Source organism: Myiozetetes cayanensis, unplaced genomic scaffold (assembly GCF_022539395.1).
Source record: "Myiozetetes cayanensis isolate MyiCay16 unplaced genomic scaffold, myiCay2020 scf7, whole genome shotgun sequence".
Classification (NCBI taxonomy): domain Eukaryota; kingdom Metazoa; phylum Chordata; class Aves; order Passeriformes; family Tyrannidae; genus Myiozetetes; species Myiozetetes cayanensis.
Genome location: NW_026087964.1, coordinates 49,965,407 through 49,986,925, shown reverse-complemented (window position 1 = coordinate 49,986,925; position 21,519 = coordinate 49,965,407). Strand labels below are relative to the sequence as shown.

The 21,519-nt window shown below is 41.5% G+C and overlaps 1 protein-coding gene across 2 annotated transcripts in view; it reads left to right on the top strand.

The window, feature by feature from the left end:
* GRID2 (glutamate ionotropic receptor delta type subunit 2) overlaps positions 1–21,519 on the top strand; it is a 699,409-nt gene that overhangs the window by 585,784 nt on the left and 92,106 nt on the right. For both annotated transcript variants that reach the window (XM_050338709.1, XM_050338708.1), the window contains one exon: positions 16,905–17,100. In XM_050338709.1, coding sequence (XP_050194666.1) covers positions 16,905–17,100 — 196 coding nt within the window. The remainder of the gene's footprint in view (positions 1–16,904; positions 17,101–21,519) is intronic.

Below are 21,519 nucleotides of genomic sequence, written 5' to 3'. Positions count from 1 at the left end.
TGGGTGTCCCTTGGCCCAAATCGCCCAGGTTTTGTCAGTCCTTATTCATTCCCAATTAGAAATTTGCTATGGCTGTTTCGTTATCCTTCCTTTCTGGCATAACAACCCCAACACTTTCCTCTGTTAGAGGGCTAAATACTCTAAGACATGTAAATGAGACTAAAATCACATCAGCAAATTAATAAAGAGTTAAAACAAGTTATAATTTTCTTTTGTGTTCTGAATAACAGACTTTGAGATCATGGAATACTACAGGGGACTTTGACACAACCCAACTGTTTGACTCCATAGTTTCAATTACAATCCCTTCAAAATTTATAGGGGAGCCAAATGGCATTCTGTGTCAACACTGAGTGAGAGGTTTTGAGGGAAGTTGGTTTTTTGGGGGTTTTGGGGTTTTTTTTTAAGTTTAAAAAGCTTTAAATTTGAGTAAGGACTGTGAAGAAATAAATGAGAATTTTTACATGGAAAATAAATAATAGTGATATATTCAGTCATTCAGTTTGTCCTTACAAGAATGAAATATGCCTCTGCATCCTGCTTTAAAATCATGCCCTTTCTAGTTTTGAAGTAGTCCAGAAAAATGTTCAAATTACTGTGAAAAATGTCTGTGTTTTCTTATCATGTCTAAAAAAAAGAATAAAATATACCCAAACTATAATTTAATACATCTTCAGCTTTTTCTTGCAGTTTATTATGATGTCACTAGAAAACCCCCAGTGGAAATCTGAGGTTGTTATGTACAGTTGGGACTACACTGGTCTTTGTGCTGTATTATTTATGGGCAAAGTCACTGAAAATGTTTTATTCAGTAGAAAATGTTGCAGCTGGAGAGCTCCTGGAATGAAAGAACGGAGACATTTTTCAACAGCACTTTCAGCTCAAAACTAGAGTAATTAGATGTGTTAAGTATCCATTAGGGAATGAAGTTATCCTAACTACGGTGGGAGTGTAAAACTTTAGTTTACAAAACTGCCAACATTGGAACTTAAACCAGCACATAAGAGAGAGGCTGTTTGTTTACCATGCTGAATTACTGCAAAGTGGAAAACATGAATAAGCAATAAAGAAAAAAGCTGATGCTCCATTTTTTTCTTTTTTTAGCAGTTCAAATTGTACCTTGGGGAGCCTTGAAGACCAGAATGGAAATGAGTATGAGCATTTAGAGGAAGTAATCCAGATTCTGGTTGTAGTAGTATCCAGCCAGCTTCAGAGAAGTCAGAAAAATGAAAGAAATTGAAGTCAGGAGGTTTGCACAGATATAGCAAGTAGTTAATAGGTTTTCATTTCAGATTTCCAGCTAGCATCAGATATTACAGTGTGTTGATGAGGGGATGGTCCTTGTGATGTCTTTTAGAGAAGATAGGAGGATTCAAGCAGTCCACAGCATATTCCATTTCTATAAAATTTTTTGGTAGTTACTGCATTTCAACTTTTGAATATGAAGCCAGTTTGTGTTCAGAGCTTTTTCAGCTTCCCTTTCTCGGCCGGTATGAAGGCTGGGTCACTCTTCCTAGTCAGTTCCTTGTGGTATCCAGGACTCTATTTTGAGAAGCAAAGCATGCGAAATTTTGTTAGTCACTGCACTAGGGAGGACTAGTTAAATGTTCCCATTCCCTAGAGAGTCTTGAAGTAGATCTTTGCTGTATAACCTCACTTGATGGCATTCATGCCCTGCTTCAGTGTTCAATTTGAATCAAATTGTTACAGGTTTTAAACTGATTTAGAGGAACTAGAAGGGAAAGAGTGGACATTCATCTCCTTTTCCAGACTACCAGCTACTTTTAATACCTTTGGGAGCTCAGCTTTTCATTTTCTGCCAATGCACAATATCAAGAGTAGAGGCACTCAAGTTATAAAGTAGTACCTGGATGCATCTTTTGTTCACACTTGACCCATATTGCAAATGACATTTAAATCAAAACAGTCAGCATTTCAAATGCCAAAACATTGTGGCAGCAAAGCAAAGCATAATTTCTGTACACCTTAAATCTTAAGATCACTGTCTCAAATGTGACATTAATTAACAGTAGTTAAGAGTGGCTTTCCTTGGTAAATGGCAAATAAATTTGGAGGTCGTGAGCTATTTCTCATAGATGCTGATGCTGTGAATTTAATCAGTGAGCCACTATTGACATTATTGTGTTTTGTGATTCCTTTAGGAAAGAATTAGAGTCCATAGGCAGAGATTGATTTTACTCAAACTATTGCACTGGGGTTTTTTATGGATTAGAGGAGAGTGTCACCACCTTCTCATGGGCACTGAAATTTTTCAGGAAGGTTGGAGGAGTGCTGTGGACAGAGAAGTCAAAGGATTTGTCAAACGAAAGGCCGGTGTTAGGTGGTTTCAAGTTTAATCCACTCCCAAAAGTGTGGATGCTTAAGACTTCAGGTTGTACGTGTTATGGGGAAGAGTCTGCATCTTGTGTCTTCTGTAAAACAAGAAGTTGACATTATGCTCTCCATGTTACAACTAGCATGTCTTATTTGATAGGTGAGACCTCTGTCTCCGAATAATGGAGGCATGGAGGTAAAGCATGTCTTTCTTGCCCAGTCATTCTTTTCACAACATTTTTCTAAACCATGATTCACTTGAAGCTAAGATGTCCCCAAGGCTTTAAACAGCTCAGTGCAACTGACTACAAGATTTCTGCAAGGGAGTTACACAAGAACTCAGAAATTAGATATTTCCTGATGCTGAAAAACAGAATATTCCTTAATCTTTCCTTTAGCATGGTTCACCCAGAACTTCAAACTGGCTAGCAAGAAGTATTACTACTTTCTGCCACAGCTGTCCGTGCCAACAGTGAAATATCTAGCTTAATGTGCCCTGTTCCCTAAGCCTAAGTCTACCTGTGAATTAATCTTTACTGTCTTAGGAAAAAAACCCAACCAACCAATAAAACCAGCAAACAAGAAAAGAACTGGAAAACTTTATCTGAATTATTCATAAATAAAGACTTCAGTGCAAGCCATGACATCAGTTATTTTTTGCCTAAAATTTAGTGACTACTTCTTAGAGACAGCTCTGTGCAACAGTGAAGTCTAACACAGCTAGCCTAAATTGATCTTTAACCCAGATCTACTAAGATACGTTGATGCCCAAATATCTGACCTCAGTGGTATTTAATCATCTAAAAAGAAATTGTGTTATTTCTTTATGGAGCTGACCTTTTGCTTTTCAACATTTTTTGTGTATTTTTTTAAGGCTTTCGGCTGACATATGTGAACACGTTACCAATTCTGAGTCTAGGATTTGAATTTATAGAAGAGAGGATGCTTTGGAGAAAGAAACAAATCCAAATCCTACTATGTTCTAGCTGGAAGCAGAGATAATTTTTTTAATTACAAAGTAATTACTTTTTTCTAAGCCATAAAATGGAAGTGACCTGAAAACTCCTGCCTAATTAAGGTGCAGAATACTAAACAAGATCAACAAATGCTGGAAAATACATGTATCTGTTAATAATTCATCCTCAAATGACTAAAATCATCCTCAGAATAGTCCTATTAGCCTAGATAATTTGGGATAATATTGATATTGGGATAATATTGGTATTATCCCAGTAGTTGCAATGATAAAAAAACATGCCATAAAGACCACACATAACATTTTTCCCCACAATGGTGCATGAATGATAGCCAAAAACAAGCTGAACTATGACCTGATTGCATGGTCACTTCCCTCGAAGTCCTTATACAAACTCACAGGTATCTTATTTTATAACCATTTTTTCAAGTATATCTGCTTTTTTGATATTTTTAAGCAATTTTCATCATTCACAGAATCACAGAATATGCCGAGCTGGAAGGGACCTACAAGGATCATCAAGTCCAACCCTTAGCCCTTCACAGGGCCATCCTTAAGAGTCACACTGTGTGCCTGAGAGTATCATTCAAACACTCATTGAACTCTGTCAGGCTTGGTGCTGTGACCAGTTCCCTAGGGAGCCTGTTTCATGTGCCCAACCACCCTCTGAGTGAAGAACCTTTTCCTAGTGTCCAGCCTAAACCTCCCCTGACACAACTTCAGGCCATTCTCTTGGGTCCTATCACTGGTCACCACAGAGAAGAGATCAGTGCCTGCCACCTTATTGCTTCAAAATTAAAAATTCAAGGATGTAAAAGTTTTAAAATGTTGGACTATAATTCACTTATGCTAGATGGCTAGATGTATGCTTTGCTTTGCAGGTAGCTCAACTGAGAACTGACAAATGCTTTTTCCTTTTTTGAGATTGGTGTGGCAGCTGTGTGGTGAGACTGGGTGACACAGTGAGGCTGAGGATTTATGCGTGCACTAAATACATTTGTCTGAAAAGAGAATGAATTGTTTCATCCAGGAATAGAGGTACACCAAACAATGTGTAACCTATAAAAACAGGCTGGAGGCAAAGTAGTTATAAAAGTTCTTTCTTTGGTAAAGGAACCTCAATGGTTTAATAATTCTGTTAGTTCTGTCAAAGTTTGTCATTTCTCTTTGTTTTGCTGTGCAGTAGCTTCTAGGTTCTGAATGTCACACCAGTAGTCTGCAGAGTTGCACGTTATAAAAAAACCCAGCATCTGAAGGAGGTCATATATATTATGATCCCATTTTACATGTTTGTGTGAGGGGAGGGAGCCACTGATGTGATAGATCTTTGCTGCTTTTGCAGCTTGCTTATGCAGCAGAATATACAGATATACGTGCCAAAGGTTCTGAAACTTCTTTCTTGCTCCTCAGTGTACGGTCAGGTGAACCAAAACTTGGGGTTTACTGCCAGCAACAGTGTTTAGCGCATCCACGGAGTTTACACTTATAGTAGTCTTGCTTTTGTCCTCCTGCCATCATTTTCTCAGCACGGAGCTTCACCTGCAACTGTGAAAAGATCCAGAGTAGGGCAGCTGAGAGGCATCCTGTGTTTTAGGATAGCACATCTAACCGTGAGGAACTGCAGACTGTAGTTAATACCAGACTTGGCAACTACAGTGTGCCTTCCTGAAGGCATTGAAATAATTCTTCTCCTTGTTATTTCCCTGTTGGTGGTGCCTTTGTGTGTGATAGCACTCCTTCTTGCTTCTCAGCCTGTTTGCAGTATGTTTCCCATACCTGACTATAGTACACATCAAGACTGACAGCTGATGTCTTGTGCTGGTTTGCCTTTCTGAAAACAGTCACAAGATATAAAACTCCTCACAAGAGGAGCTGGTTTTCTTTTGTGGCTGTTTGTAACCATACTGGTTTGTGGCAGCACCTACACATATCAATTATTTATTTACCACCTAGCAATAATATATCCAAAAATTCTCTGTTGCTTGGTATACTAGAAATTATATGGCTTTGCATAGTCTTGCAAGGTAATGATTGCGATTTTGCTAGGTGTTGTCACTAGAAATTGGAGACTCAATAAATACTTTGTTTATACTTTTCTAGTACGACAAATAACACAACAATCACAGGACATTACAGTGTGCATCCTGTGACAGTTCATTGCACTTCTGAGCACTGCCAGATAGAGGAGTGTATTGGCAGCAGCAGCAGTAATACAGAATGGATGTGTGTTCCATTTATCTAGTACCTTTCATCAGTGGTGTTTTTGACAGATAGACAGTCAACACAACAGTAATACACCTACTTCTGCACAACAATTTGCCTAACAGTAAAATAGAGAGAAGCTCTTACCAAGGCCCAGTGCTGCCTTTCTGCAGAGCTGTGCCCCAGCCTGGATTGTTACAGGGAGTTATTCGCCCCTAGGTGCAGGACTTTACCTTTTGTCCTTGCTGAATTTCACACCCCATTCCTCCAGCCTTTTTTAGGTCCGTCTGAACAGTAGCCTGTTGTTGAGCAGTCAGCTGGTCCCCCAACGTCAAGTCATCAGCAAACTTGACAAGAGGGTCCTTGCTTACCTCCTCCAGGTTATTAGTAAGACATGTCCCAGGTTAGACCTCTGTGGTACCTGTTAGCAGCCTCCAGTTGAGCTACCCTGTGAGCATGACTCTCCAATCAGGACTTTATCCATCTGTTTTCTCACCCAGACATACCTAATGATCTAACTTAGATAGAAGAATATTGTGGGAGACAGTATTGAATGTCCTGCTAAAGGTGAAGTAAACTATGTCCACTTCTCTCATCTTGTCCACAAACAAAATAATTTTACTGTAGAAGGCAGCCAAGGTGGTCAGGCATGACTTAGCTTTGGTAAGTCGATGTAGACCATGGCCAGTCAGCTGCTTCTCCTTCATCTGCTCAGAAATGTGGCCTGAGAGGATTCACTCCATGATGCTGGATGACCAGCCATAATTCCTTGAATCATCCCTGATACCTTTTGAATATAGTCTGGACATTTTCTTTCTCTAGTGGCAAGGGATCTCCTTCACCTTTCAAAAATCAAAGCAGCTGACCCTGCAAGGACATTGGCCAGCTCTCTCAGCACACTTTGATGCAGCTCTATCAGGTCCCATAGACTTCTGTGAGTCTGGTGATCTCAATCAATACCTGCCTTGTCTGGTTGGGATTTACCTGGCCACCTGCTGCTGGTTGTTCATTGCCCCCTTGAACCCTGCCTCTATTCCCAGAGAACTTGCTGAGGGACCTTGCTGAGGAGGAGTGAGGCAATGCAGGCACTGAGCACCTCAACTTTAGCTGTGTCTGCTGTCCCCATCAACAGCTTCACACTTTCCTTGTTTAGGCTTTTAGTTCTGCAAAAGCTGTTCTTGTTACCCTTGAAATCCCTCAAGAGCATCCACTCTGGCTCAGTATATCTGATGCTACCCAGGATTGCCAGGAACTCTTTCTAAATTCCTCCTCTGAAGACTGTCCATACTTCTACCATCTGTATATTGTTTGATGAGATGAAGGCCCTTTTGAAATTCTTGGGGTTTTTTAGTAATTTCAAAGTGTAATAGATGATTGAATTGCTTTCCCTGGAGAAACCTACCTGCTGGCTATGTCTAAGCTTCAGGACTGATCTTTAAAATTGTATCAATCCTTATTTCAGTATATTTATTAAATTTATCACCTTAAATATCACTAAGTAGTGTACTTTCACAATTCCCCTGATTGTCACTTTTTAAAATATTTGCTACTTCCCCTTCACTCACAGTTGTAACAAGGTTTCCTATTTTTCCTAACAGCTCAACCATTTCATATTTAATCTTTCAGAACTCATAGGTATTTATCTGCCGCAGCCCGAGTGGGAAAGGACTGACAGCACTCAGGGGGTTCGCAGTCTGCAGCAGGTTTATTGAGGAAGAGGACACTGGAGGTGTGAGGGATGTGCCCAGGTGCAGAGCCGCGAGGGTGCTGCCCAGAACCAAGGGCGAACAGGACTTATATAGGGTTAAGGAAGGAAGGGTCTAGAAACTGGGAGGAGTATGTGATTGACATAAGGGGAGAACCAATAGGGGGGTAACAAAGGGAATATATTAACTTCTAACCTATAGGGTAACTTTAGGGGTGTGGTGAGACCGCCTTACTGCGGCAGAATTCCACCAATCAAAACTGGGGATTCAACAGCCAATCAGGGGAGAGGGTTCATGAGTGAAAACTTATTAGGGAATAAAATATAAGTCTATAACTGGGGTACAATAATTTCAACATGCATTAACAATTCTAAAAAGAGATAAAAACAACATTGTCCGCATCAGTTGAATTTGACAGTCCGTTCATAAGTGTCCATTCCAGTGTGCTAGTCCATATTGTTAAACTTCATCATCGTTGTATTCTTTATAGATCTGTCTCCATTTTCTGGCATTGTCTCTGTCTCTGTTTGGTGTCTTCCACATCTCCCCCTTTTTTGTTTGTTTGAAGCGATGTTAACTCAACCACAGCGGGGTTGGCAGCAGGGAGGCAGTACCTTTTGAAACAGGCAATGATACAGGACAAAACACAGGCAATAACAGCAACAGAAAGTAAAACTGAGATTGCTATTAAAATTAACTGTTTGGTCCAATTAGGGAGAGACCCCCAGTTGAGTCCTTCAAACAAGTCTTTAGTACTCCATTTTGAGTCTTGCTTTATATCATTAACTAACTCATGCAGTTGTCTAATATTGGCCCGAATGGAGGTTGAATGATCAGAAAAGTTAAGACAACATAAATCTGAAAACTCTTCGCAACCATGATTATGTAACAGTAATAGGAAGTCAATTGCAGCCCTATTGTGCAATGAGACGCCCTTTAAAGTTTGAGAGTCTTCCAACAGTGCAGCAAGGGCATTGGAAGTAACATTAGCTTCTTTGGATAACCAGCATGTGAGGTGACTGAGTGTGGTCAGCGCATGATCCAAGGCGATGCCTGCTAAGAAGAAAGATACCCAAAAATTCTTGGCATCCGCCCATAGATACACGTGCGGATCACACTCAGAATCAGTGGGAGGTAGGTATTCGTTTGGTCGAAATGGTTTTGGAGTTGCTGGTTGATTGTTGGAGTCCAATTGTTGATAAAAATTTAGAAAAGGGAGTTCTGGTTTTTTGTATGTGGATTTACCCGGGGCATGTGGGTAGGAATCCCAATCAAGGGGATATTTTTCTTTCAGTCGCCTTTGGATTTCCGATCTTGAATTTACTACAACTTGTCTTTTATTTCTGACCGAATTGGTAGAGTTTATAAAGGAAGATCGAATTTTGCCAGGAATTGAAAATTTGAATGGGTGGAATAGGGTGATTTTCCCAAATGTGCAGGGGCCTCCGACTGCATTGGCCGGAATACCGGACCAGGCCCTCTCACCACATATGAGAAAATCTCCTGAGGCCAATTTAAGGGGCTTGTCTGTAATGCCTGTACTCACTGCGTTAATTGGGGTCGTCCCATTGCACCATAGGGTGATATTTCGGTAAATGCTTTTTCTGGGGCTGACATCAGTGGTCTTTCCATGACTTCCTGGTTTCTTTTGAAACTGAATACAGAAGTTTGTTATAACTGAACCTAATAATTCAAACTCAACTGGGGGAACGGCCATAACTGAATAAGTATTGTAAAAACGTTGGAAAAGACGTTGGACACTATCGATTAGGGGAATGCCCACAAGGCAGGTGGAAAAAGGATTGGCAACATTTTTGGTAGAAAGGCAAATCGTGTCCGTGTTTGCCTGTTTAGCGAGTTTATACCAGATGTTATTGTTTGTAATACTTCCCTGCTCCAGAGCCCATGCCGGTATGCTGTCAGTAGATGGAGATGTGGTAGGAGGAGCGCAGATCCTTGATGCCGAAGCCAGTATGACGCAGAAGTAGATTATGACATTTATTTTGCAGGTACCGCCGGAGGGGTAGGTGTTTGTAGGTCTGTAGGTTGTTTGTATACCTTGACTCGCTTTGCTGGGACCCATCTCGGACCTGTATCGGTTAAAATGCAAGCGTGCCCTTTCCCCCAGGTGATTAAGGGGAAAGGGCCCAACCATTTATCAGTTAGATTATCCTTATACAGTACTTTAGCCTTTTCAGGGACTGTTTCAGAGATGTTAAAATGTCTCTCTACGGCAGTTTTGCAGGTGGGAAGGGTGTTATCCTCTAGCCGATTTAAAAAATTTAGAACATAAAGTACTTTGTCTAATCGTTCCTGGGGAGAAAGGTCAAGACTCCCCCTTTTTTGTTTTAGAAGTAAATTTTTAAGGGTCTGATGAGCACGCTCGACAATTCCCTGACCTGTGGGGTTATGGGGGATTCCAGTAATATGGGAAATGCCCCAGGCAGCAAAGAAGCTCTCTGTGGCCTTCGCAACATACGAGGGACCATTATCAGTCTTTATCTGTTTCGGGACCCCCATACGTGAGAAAGCCGCTAGAAAGTGTTTGCGGACATCACGGGTTTTTTCGCCAGAATGTGCAGTGGCGACAATAAATTTTGAAAACGTGTCGATAGACACATGAACAAATTTTAATTTTCCGAATTCATTGATGTGTGTAACATCGGATTGCCAGATCTGTAGGGGAGAAAGACCCCTGGGGTTTGTCCCTTCAGGTCGTAGTGGAGCCACTGCTTGGCAATCGGGACATGATTTTATGATATCTTTAGCTTGAAGTAAGGGAATGCCAAATTGTTTATGTATAGCCTTTGCATTCTGGTGAAAGAACTCGTGAGCCATGCGTGCTTGTTGGAGTAAATTTGGAACAATGACATTACCTGCCAGGGAATCAGCACGCCGATTGCCTTCAGCCACAGGTCCGGGAAGTGTAGTGTGTGATCTGACGTGTGTAATGAAAAAAGGGTGTTTTCTGTACTTGATAAAGAAAAATAGACGAGTTAATAACTTGAATAGAAGAAGGTGTGAAACATGTTTAAGGTAAGAATTTTCTATTCGTGAAACTAAACCTACAACATAAGAAGAGTCCGAAATTATATTCAAAGGTTCATTCTGGAAAAGAGAAAAGGCTCGGGTTACTGCAGAAAGTTCTACCAATTGCGGGGAGCCCTCAGCATGGTGTATGTCCTGCTGCCAGGTTTGATCTCTGAACCAGACGACTACAGCATTTCCCGTCCGGCCCGAACCATCTGTAAAAACGGTTGTGGCCCCAGATAAAGGGACGGGGGAATGCATGACTTGGAGGGTCAATGGAAGAGGTAATAAGCGTTGTAGTAAGGGACAGGCGGGGAGGTGAAACTTCACCTGTCCGGCGAAATTGGCGCTAGCTATTTGGAAATCTACGGAGTTAGAAAGAAGTTGTTGGTATTGGTCTGCAGTAACCGGAAGGAAAAGAAAATCAGGGTCATGGCCGATCAATTCCACGCATCTGGAGCGACCTTTAAAAAAGAGTTTAGAAATAAGTCAGGGAAGGTGGTAATTGTCTTGGAGAATTGATGAGGGAGGAAAAACCATTCCCACAAGCAAAACTGCGTATTATTAGAGTGAAACTGCCCCAAAACAGCCAAGGGCTGTTTTTCACCTAGAGAGATGACAAAAGAGACAGGGACATTAAGGAGCATGCGGCGTGTTTGACAAGAAGAAATTTTCTGTTGTAAAACGGAGAGTGTTGACTGCGCCTCAGGGGTCAGAGATCTAGGGGAATTTAGGTCCGGGTCTCCCTTTAAGATGTTAAACAAGGGACTTAATTCCTCTGTACTTATGCCAATTAAGGGTCGTAGCCAATTGATAGCTCCTAAAAGCTTTTGAAGGTCATTTAAGGTTTTGATTTCTGACCGAATTTGGATGGGTTGGGGAAAAAATGTGGAATCGGTGATGTGTAAGCCCAAAAATTTCCATGGGGCCGAGAATTGGATTTTTTGTGTAGAAATAGCCAATCCATGGGAATTTAGGGTCGAAATTAAAAAGTTGGTGACGTCGCTCAACAGAGATTTACTAGGAGCGCAAAGAAGAATATCATCCATATAATGAAGTAGAATAACCGTAGGAAATTTAGAGCGAATTGGTAGTAAGACTTGTGACACGAATAATTGGCATAAGGTGGGAGAGTTTTTCATCCCTTGTGGTAAGACCCGCCATTGAAACCTCCTATGGGGTTGGGAAAGGTTAAGGGAAGGAACTGAGAAAGCGAATTTAGGGGAATCTACTGAGTTGAGAAAAATGTGAAAAAAGCAGTCTTTTATATCTACTACTACCATGGGCCACCCAGCAGGGAGCATAGATGGTGATGGCATTCCCTGCTGAAGGGTACCCATGGGTTCTAAAACCTCATTAACTTTGCGGAGGTCTTGGAGAAGTCTCCAAGACCCCGACGACTTTCGAATAACAAAAACAGGGGTGTTCCAAGGGCTAGTGGAGGTTTCAATGTGACCTAATGCCAGTTGTTCATCAACAAGGTTGTTTAATGCTTGCAGCTTCTCGATGGGTAAGGGCCACTGGTCCACCCAAACTGGATCTGAGGTGGTCCAGACCAGTGGGGGAAGCTGCAGCTCTCCAGTGACCCCTGTTAAAAAACCGACGTCAGTTTTATTCCCCATTGCGTCATGACATCCCTCCCCCATAACGTGAGGGGGATGTCCAAAATAAAAGGACAAACCGACGCTGATTGTTGTTCTGGTCCTGTGATGTGTATAACTGCATTACTCTGTAAGGGAAATTCTGAACCCCCCACCCCACAAATGTTGATCAGTGTGGGGTTTAAAGGCCAGTTGGAGGGCCAGTCTTTTTTGGCTACAATAGTTACGTCTGCGCCTGTGTCCATGAGGCCTGTGATTGAAACCTGTGATGGATCCGTAGTGTCTGAAGAAGATAAAGAACAAGTTAGAAGTGGTCGGGCTGTTATTGATTGAGTCCAATACGCCTGAGGTGTTGCTTCTGATAAGGCAGTGAAGGAAATTAGTTGAGCAATCGGTTCATCATTGGCCACATGGACAGGAGGAGAAGAAACATTAACTGAAATTGAGAAAACATCTGTTTTTAAAATCATGCACAACACGGGGACAATAAAAATGCCTTTGGCTATCCCAGATTGGGTTGAAACAACCAAATAAACATCATTGTAAGGTAACCTAGAAGAAGGAACAACATCAATTATTTGTGCTTCGTTTAACAGGATAGTGGAAGGAGAGGAGGGGAATAACTGAATCCAGGGTAAGGTGTCAGAAGATGTCAGAGGTAATTGTCCATTTAAGCCATGGAGAACCGTTTGGGATTTATTGGGGAATTTGGTGTCGGAGCGCCCCCCTTGGCGCTCTGCTGGAAGTTTCCCGACTGGTGTGAATCGCCCTGTAATTTGAAGGAAACCTTTCGTTGTGAAGAGGGTGTTTTTGGTGGCAAGGGGTTGCCATGGACATCTGTAACTGATTTACAGTCCTTCGTCCAATGGTGTCCCTTGCCGCAACGCAGGCATGGAGTCTTTGGTAAGGTGAGGGTAGACTTATTTTGAAGCTCAGGACATTGTTTCATTAGGTGTCCCTTTTGTTTACAGTGAAAACACCGATTTGGGCCAGAGAGGGCGGCAGCTAAAAGTTTAGCTTTGTGAGTGTTAGAATTGATGTTTCTACAGGCCTCTATCATGTCCATGATTGTAGGGTTCTTAAGAAATTTTAAAGCCTTTTGACACTCCTGATTCGCATTCTCAACCGCAAGTTTTTGGAACAAAATGTCCTGAGACTCTTTTTGTGAAACTTGTTTTACAATGGCCTCCTTAAGGCGAGAAATGAAGTCAATGAAGGGTTCATCTTGTCCTTGTTGTATTAGGGTAAACGAAGGAGTGGTAGTATAGGCGTCTGCTACCTTTTTAATTGCCTGCAGAGCCAAATCCTGAGAAATCTGTAAATATTCCCTTCTAATCCCAATTTGTTGTCGTTTGTCAGTAAAAGGGCCTTCCCCAAACATAACATTCACCAAGTGATCTGTAGGAGCTTTGCGTTTGGGTAACTTTTCATTAACATGTTTGACAATTAAATTTTTCCATTCATTTTCGAAAACAGAGTATTGTATGGTAGTGAGGAGTCCTTTAGCTATTACACGCACATCATGGGGAATCAATGTGTGTGCCTGGAACAAGGTGTCTAAAAGTCCCAGTGTGAAAGGAGCTCCTAGTCCGTAATCCGTGACTGCTTTTTTAATGTCCCGTAATATAGGGTAGGAGATGGGAAACCACTCTGGAGCTGTGTTGGGATTATCGTAAAAGACCGGAAATGCCCGCAGGAATTCCGTATCCCCTGCCTGCATGGCTTGGGTTTTGCAGGCTTTCCAGATGTCCGGGGTTGGTGGACCATCGGAGTGGTGGGCCCTTGATTTATTATGGGCGCCGCCATCTTTGCGGAAGCAAGTGTCACGTGAAGGAATTGCGTCATGTCCGGTAACCACATCATCACAAGATGGCGTCAGTGACGATAAGGAAGAGGTGGAGTCACTAGGGGAGGGTGTGACCAGGGGACTACGAGGGCGGTTCCTATTCTTTACGTCACGCTCACGCTCTTTTTCCTTTTCCCGCGCATCGCGTCTCCCCCACCCCTCAATCTTTCGCGCCTCCCGTTGGCTCCTCCCTTCTCCTTCAGCCGCGCCGCCATCTTGTGCCCATGAACAAGAAGGTTTCATGTCAAGGTTTTCCCCTCCATGTTGAGCGCGCCGCGGTGATGTGTAATGCGGCTTGAGATTCTTTGTCTTCATCCGGCTCTGTAGAGCCATCAGAACAAGCCTCCACGCGATTAGCGCTTCACCAGCCGCAGAATCTCCTCGCTCCTTATCCACCCACAGGGAAAAACCGATTCGGTCCCAGTCCGTGATATTAAGGACCTCATGGACTTGCTCGCTTTTAGAATGCAACCACTTGGCCAGAGTTTTTAAAGCTTTTTTATCAACGGGGTGGCTCGTCGTAAGTTGTGCTAGCATGGCCTTTAAGTGGTGGTATATCGCTTTCTGCGGTGCCGAGAGACGAGCTCCCATGGTGGAAAGACTTGCACACGCAGAGGTTGCGGGGATTGGAATCAGGGAAGGAGGGAAGGGACTTCCTCAGCCGCTCACCTGGCTCCGCGCAGCAGAACGAGGTGCGTTTGAGACCGCCGGTCGCCGACCCGTTGCTCGCCGTCCAGCTGAGGGTGACTGCCGGGGAGGACGCCTCCAACCGCTGCGCCTCCAGTATCCCAGCCGGGCACTCTGGAGTTTCCTCAATGTGAGGAATCTGCTACAGAGCCCCGCGCGTGGGCGCCATATGCCGCAGCCCGAGTGGGAAAGGACTGACAGCACTCAGGGGGTTCGCAGTCTGCAGCAGGTTTATTGAGGAAGAGGACACTGGAGGCGTGAGGGATGTGCCCAGGTGCAGAGCCGCAAGGGTGCTGCCCAGAACCAAGGGCGAACAGGACTTATATAGGGTTAAGGAAGGAAGGGTCTAGAAACTGGGAGGAGTATGTGATTGACATAAGGGGAGAACCAATAGGGGAGTAACAAAGGGAATACATTAACTTCTAACCTATAGGGTAACTTTAGGGGTGTGGTGAGACTGCCTTACTGCGGCAAAATCCCACCAATCACAACCGGGGATTCAACAGCCAATCAGGGGAAAGGGTTCATGAGGGAAAACTTATTAGGGAATAAAATACAAATCTATAACTGGAGTACAACAACTTCAGCATGCATTAACAATTCTATAAAGAGATAAAAACAACATTGTCCGCATCAGTTGAATTTGACAGTCCGTTCATAAGTGTCCATTCCAGTGTGCTAGTCCATATTGTTAAACTTCATCGTCGTTATATTCTTTATAGATCTGTCTCCATTTTCGGTATTGTCTCTGTCTCTGTTTGGTGTCTTCCACATTTATATGGACTCAATAATTATTTTTTTATATCTTTCAATTACAAATTAACCACAGTACTTAATTTCCTGATGCCTTAGTCTACTAGAGTCTCATATTTTTCCTCCTAGAAAAGGGCATGTCTTGGTCCTCTAGTAGAAGGCCAATACACTTGGTTTCAGGAAATTCATGTTACATCTGGCATCTCATCTTTGAAGAGTCCATATGTGTCCTGATTGTTCGCAGGATGCCTGTTGAAGAGGAATGTGATCCTGTAGGAGAAAGAGGAGAAGATTTTGGTGGTTTAATACCATTAGTTATTTACTTATCAAAATTAAATTTATCTCTTCCTTCTAGTTGCTATATGTTATCTGATTAGAATTTAGCTCTTGTCTAATGTTTTTCTAAGCCCACGTCTGAATTTCAAAGGATTTCTTTTTGACTTAGCTAACTTCTGAACCCTTGCCATTGAGCTCTATTGATTTTTTCTTTTCCTGACTTCTGTTTTGTCCAGAGGCATGCATATCTTTTGAGATTTAACTATTGTTTTCTTCAGTGCCATCCCCAGAACACCCAAGAATTCCTTTTTTTCCCCATCTCTAGGGCCATTTTCACTAGCCACCATATTTACATGTTTCAGAAGCACAATTTGGAATTTCATGAGTTTCCTACATTTGTGTTTGCTTTTCTGTGTCTGCAATGCACTTTTACATTTTGTTATTGCCTTCTTTAAGACAGTATTCAAGCCCTTGATTTGTCCTTTTGTGTCATCCCCTAGATTTGTGCAGTTTATTACACAGTTAATTTGTGCTGGGAAAGCTGTAATGGGTGTTAGGCAGGAGACATATGGCAGTAGTTATTTTGAAACTTTAATGAATGCCATTAAAGAATCAAAGGTACAGAAGGGGAATTCCACAGGACAGGAAAATAAAGGCCAAGAGATAAGGAGACTTTAAAGGGTTTATAATATACATTTTTAAAGTCCAAATCAGGGTTGAAAAGACTGCAGTTGGGATACTTTAGAAACTGTATTATTTTTCTTGTTTATAAAGAAGGGTAAAACTAGATAACATGTAAAGCAGAACAAATTTATTAGACTAAATAGCATGAACTTTGATGAAAAATCAGTTTGTGAAACCACAACAAAAATCTGATTACTGAAAATAATATAGGATGTGACCTATGTGATGGATATACAGTTCAGTGCAGGAATACCATGACAAAACTGCCCTTCATGGTGTGACCCAGTAGCACAAAGTTACTCAGCCCAGGTGCTTTGGGCTAGATTTGGTGAGTTCTAGTGCCAGCACTCCAGCTCCCCAGCAGCAGTGTGTGTGTTCGCACTGTACTCACGTAGGCTGTTACCCAGCTTCTGTTGAACTTCCTGCGTGCAGTTGGAGAGACTGCAATGCTCCCTTTCTCTCCTTTGCCCTCGCCAAAAGGATCTTGGCATTTGGCAGGATCGTCTCACTCTTTCTGTTCCTCTCTTTTCGTCCGTTTTCACTTTTTCCACCCCTTCCTTTCAGTTTGTATTCCTTCTTGTGTCTTGAAACATAACAACAAATTTTCAGTCTCACTTTCCCTTTCAAGAAAAATAGAAAAAATAAAAATTAATAATAAAACCAAAAAAAAAAAACAAACACACAAATCACTGAAGAAGGTGTCTTAACAGCTGTCTTCCTATGTGTTGCCCTTTGCTTGCCTGCAGCTCCTTCCTTTTGAAAATGTGGCTTCAAGTCTCCTGTGTCTCTTTTCTTCACCAACTGTTAAGGTCTCTCCAGGATCTCTCGAGGCAGACGGATATTCCTTATGGCACTGTCCTGGACTCCGCAGTCTATGAGCACGTCCGAGTGAAAGGGATGAACCCTTTTGAGAGGGACAGCATGTATTCCCAGATGTGGAGGATGATTAACAGGAGTAACGGCTCAGAGAACAACGTCGTGGAGTCGACCGCAGGCATTCAAAAGGTAGGCTCACGTTTTGCTTCCCATTGGAGATGCTCTGTGTGACCCCACATTTGTTTAGTCGTTGCTTTTAACTGTAAGAGATGCATTTGCACCCAGATAGAGATCATGCCTGGCACCTATTTCTCCAAGCCCTTTGCATCAGCACGGAGCACTGGGACTTCTCAGCTGTGTAGCTTGTTTTTAACAGCAGTTTAAAATGTAAGTATTTCAACTGTTTGCCGAAAAAAGGACTTATAGGTGTATTTATAGGAGATGAGTGCATTTAGTATAATGCAAAATGGGAATAGGATTAGTGGTCTTAGAACCCCAGAAGATGTAACAATGTACTGTACAAAACTCAAAGTAATTTCAATAATTGGTTATCTTATCTTTGTGGACTTGATGCTGAAAATCTTGGCTTTCAGTTGTAGCCATGAATCATGTTTGTTTTGAGAGAGGAAGGCAGAAAAAGATGATCTGGCTTTAAAGAACAGTCTCACAGCCACTTTCTGTGGTGGGCTTTGAGAGCAAGAGCCAATTATTGTAAGCATGTTTGTGAATTCAGTAGTTCCCTCCCAGTTTTTGGTTGACAGTTACAACTTTTATAGAAACACTAGTCCATGAAAGGATTCAGTATAAGAGTGAATATGGGTTAATAAGTGACTGTATACAAACCTTTTGCCTGCCATTTTATCTTTCTATTCAGACTTTTAAATCAAATCAAAGAAATATCATAATTTCTTGAGTTTATTTTGAACTTCAAAATGGGAAGATTGATTAGACAAAATATCTATAAATTGTGTGCTTACTCCTTATAAGCCTGATTTAGAGACTTCTGAAAATCCAGAAAAACTCTGCCTTTTGTCTCCATCAAAATCCACTTGCCAGGAAAACCTGTAATTTCTGATGTTTTCACACTGGATACAGACAAGAGAAAAGAGTATGTTCAAAAGAATGATGTAATCACTGGTGATCTCTTGATAATAAAAGAAATACAAAATAACAAAGATTCTTTGGAGTTTTAAAATCACTGATCCAACCTCTGGATAACCAAGATCCTATTTTCTCCTCTGAAGGACTAAACAGCATAAAAGAAGAGGCAAGAGAGGGCCCGGGGAACTGCACTTTTGAAATCCCTTTAGATAAAGTCATGAGCTGAAAGAGGAAGAAAAAAACTCTGAAGATTTATAGTCTAGAGGAAATTGCTTTTTTAGAGAAAACATATTTTAGCTCATTTTGTAAGGGGATGATAAAGTTAGGGTTTGCCTTTTGTATATATATATTTTAAAAAACTGCCCTCCTTTTGGTTTGCCTTCCCAAGTTATACAAATGGTTTCAGAAGAATCAAAAACCGAAGTACATCAAACACAGCTGTGCTGACTAAAGGCTTTTAGCTGAAAAAGACCCAAACAAATGGTGTATCTTGATGTCAGGTAATTCCAGATTACAGTCTTTGATTTCTAGTTCCTGGAACTATGGCATTTGCTGTCCTAAAATCTACAAAACCAGAAATATCTAAGTTCTTTAATTTCCCATGATTCTGCTCCCCCAGAATAAGCACTTGCAAATGATGATGTTGAAAAACTAAGTTGTGCCATGTGAAGAAGCCAACCACCCTTCAGTTTAAAAAAATCAGACATCTCAGGCCTGATTCTAATAAACATACACATTTACCTACATGTGCAGTTTCTCCCCTTCCTTCAATTTACTGGAAGAAATGACACAGAAAAAGATTATTTGCCATCTACTACTTACACAGAAGCTTTGGGGAGATTGTATTTGGCCTGCTCAGGAAGAAAGCTGGATGAAGAAAGCGATGTTAAAAGCTAATCTTAGCCAAGGAAAACTAATATTTTAAAAGGTAGCTGATAAGAGGCAGAGATTATAATCTCTGTAACACACTTCAAAAAATGAAAACATTTCAGTGGAAAGAATTCATGGGCCTCCTAGGCCTATTTCTGTGTTTCATAATGTTCTTCTGGGTCTTCAATGAATTTAACTGGCCACATCAGAGCTATTAACCTAAATATAACCCTGGGCAAGCTAAACCAACAGGTCTTCCTCTGTGTTTCATTTTGTTTCTGCCTTCCTAAAGCATGACCTAACAGCAGTTTGCCCCAGCTCTGTGATGCCGTTACCTTGGCACATGTTCCTGGAGTGCCAAATGAGAGAGCAGAGACTTACAGAGTGCTTCCAAATGGGTACAGGGAAAGGGATTTCCACTCAGCTGACTAATGACCATGAATGTACTGCCTTAGGAGGGACCACCATGGGAAAGAGCTGTACAGAAAGGATGTTAGGAGTGCAGTGGACGTGCTCATCTTTAACAGCACTCCCTGCTGCACCACCTTGGAGGTTAAATGGGGTTTACAAGTAGCCTTCACAGCAGAGCCTTCCCCAGAAAGTTTTGGTAAAGCAGAAAAGTTCTTTAGTTTTGTCTTGCTTTTATTCCGACACTTCCAGTGGAGCTGGCACTATTGTATTAATGTATATATAAACAGGGGGAGGAGGAGAGGTATCAGCCACTGATTTACTCAACACATCACCCCTCTCACTCAGCAGGAGTGCTGTACTAGTGACTTCATGGAGAATGGCACCCATGAGGGTGGAAATACAATAGAGCCAAAGGACAATGATTGCATAGTCTCACTTTCCATCAGGCATTCTAACACTTTGGCCTGCTTTCACTGGCAGGAGAGCAGGACAGGCAAGAGAAAAGGGATGGGAAGATCATGCCGCTGTAAGTTTTCAGATTTTGATATTTATTGGTCCTGTTCTTCTCGTGAATCAGGTGCACATGTCTCACCATGTGTGCTCCTGTTCCATCCATAGTGAACAGCTATATTTACCATCAGGTCCATTTAGAGAGCAGCTGGGTAGATTTACCCTGAAGAGAGAGCAGTTTTAAATGCCTCAAACAAGAAACAGCCTGAAAAACACAGGTGCTTTAGGTATTTTCTTCCACTTGTTGTCTCTTCCTTTCTCAAAAGACAGCAAAAAGCAGTTGAAGGTCTGAATTTAAGATAGGGAAGCATTCAGTTGTTTGTCTTCCTTCACTGTCAAATCAAAATGGTTGGGGAGGTAGCTGTATTTTTATATAGGCTTGGATTATTCACTTTTATCTTCCCTTTTTCTTTATTATTCCTAAGTGTTTCATATGTCTCAAATTGATTTTCCTTTTTTTGCATAGGTTATGAAATATGCATCTCATTCTGTCAAAGGAAACTCTATTTTTGCAGAAGTTATTTATTCAGAGAGGATTTACAGAGGCCTAAGTCATGCCTGCTTAAACATTCATTGAGGACTCCAAGAAAAATCATTTAGGCTTAAACATATCACATTACATACCTCTTTATGTCTTCTTAAAAAGCACATTACCCTGTTTAATCCTTTACAAGCACCACAGGCTTTCCTATCCTTGGAACTATTCCCATTTAAAATATAATGAAGCGCTTCTTTTGTGCCCCTGTCTGCTCTTTCTTCCCTGGAGTATAATAGTGCCTAATGCCCTATCCTACCCACCTTGTTCCTCTGAACATGATACCATAGCCTACAGAGTCTTCATTTTTCTAAGTAGTACAGAGTGGAAAATTCCTTTCCCAGGCAGAGCCCAAATGTGTTTGAAACCTCTGCCTATTTAACTCTAGCTGCAAAATATTTAGTCGGTAGAAAACTTGCGAATGACTGTCAGGTGAAATAATGCTTATGGATGTTGCATTAAGAGAAACTGCTCGCAGGCTCATAGTGTTTCCTTTTCAACTTGCACACAGCATCAAAAGGAATTTGGTCTTGAGATTTGGATTTTCTTGTGATCCTACTTGCACTGCCAGTGGAAACGTGCTAGCAACTGCTGAGCCTGTTTGTTTTCCCTGGGCACTGGTGATGACACTTTTACCCTCCCGAAAATACTGTAATAGTAAAACATTGTTTACACTACTTATTAATAGACCATAGCAAAGCTTTGTTGAGGCGATTCTTATGCGGAAGAAAGAGTTAGTAACAATTTACGATTCTGGGCTTGAACAAATTGTTAATAACTAAACATGGACATTCTTAATTTGTTTACAGCAGTAGTGACAGTATGAAGATTTATTTTCATAGGCCAGAAAACCTCACAAATTAACCAATTATCCTGATATACATACAGAGTTGGCATCGGAGTTGCCATTTTTGTGGCAGATACGCTGATCACACCACATACAATCTATTTAACATATGGAAGTCAATACATCTTTGTTGTGAACATTTCTGACCACAGAGTAACCCAATGAAAAGACACTGAAATAAAAACAGAACCAAGACAGACTTTTGGGATACTGGATCTGTACCATGATTCAGCAACTTGACCGTGGGTAAGATAAGGATAGGAAGCAAAAAAGGAAGAGCATATAAAAATGCTGGGACAGTGCTCCAGTATATCTTAATTCACAAAAGGATCAG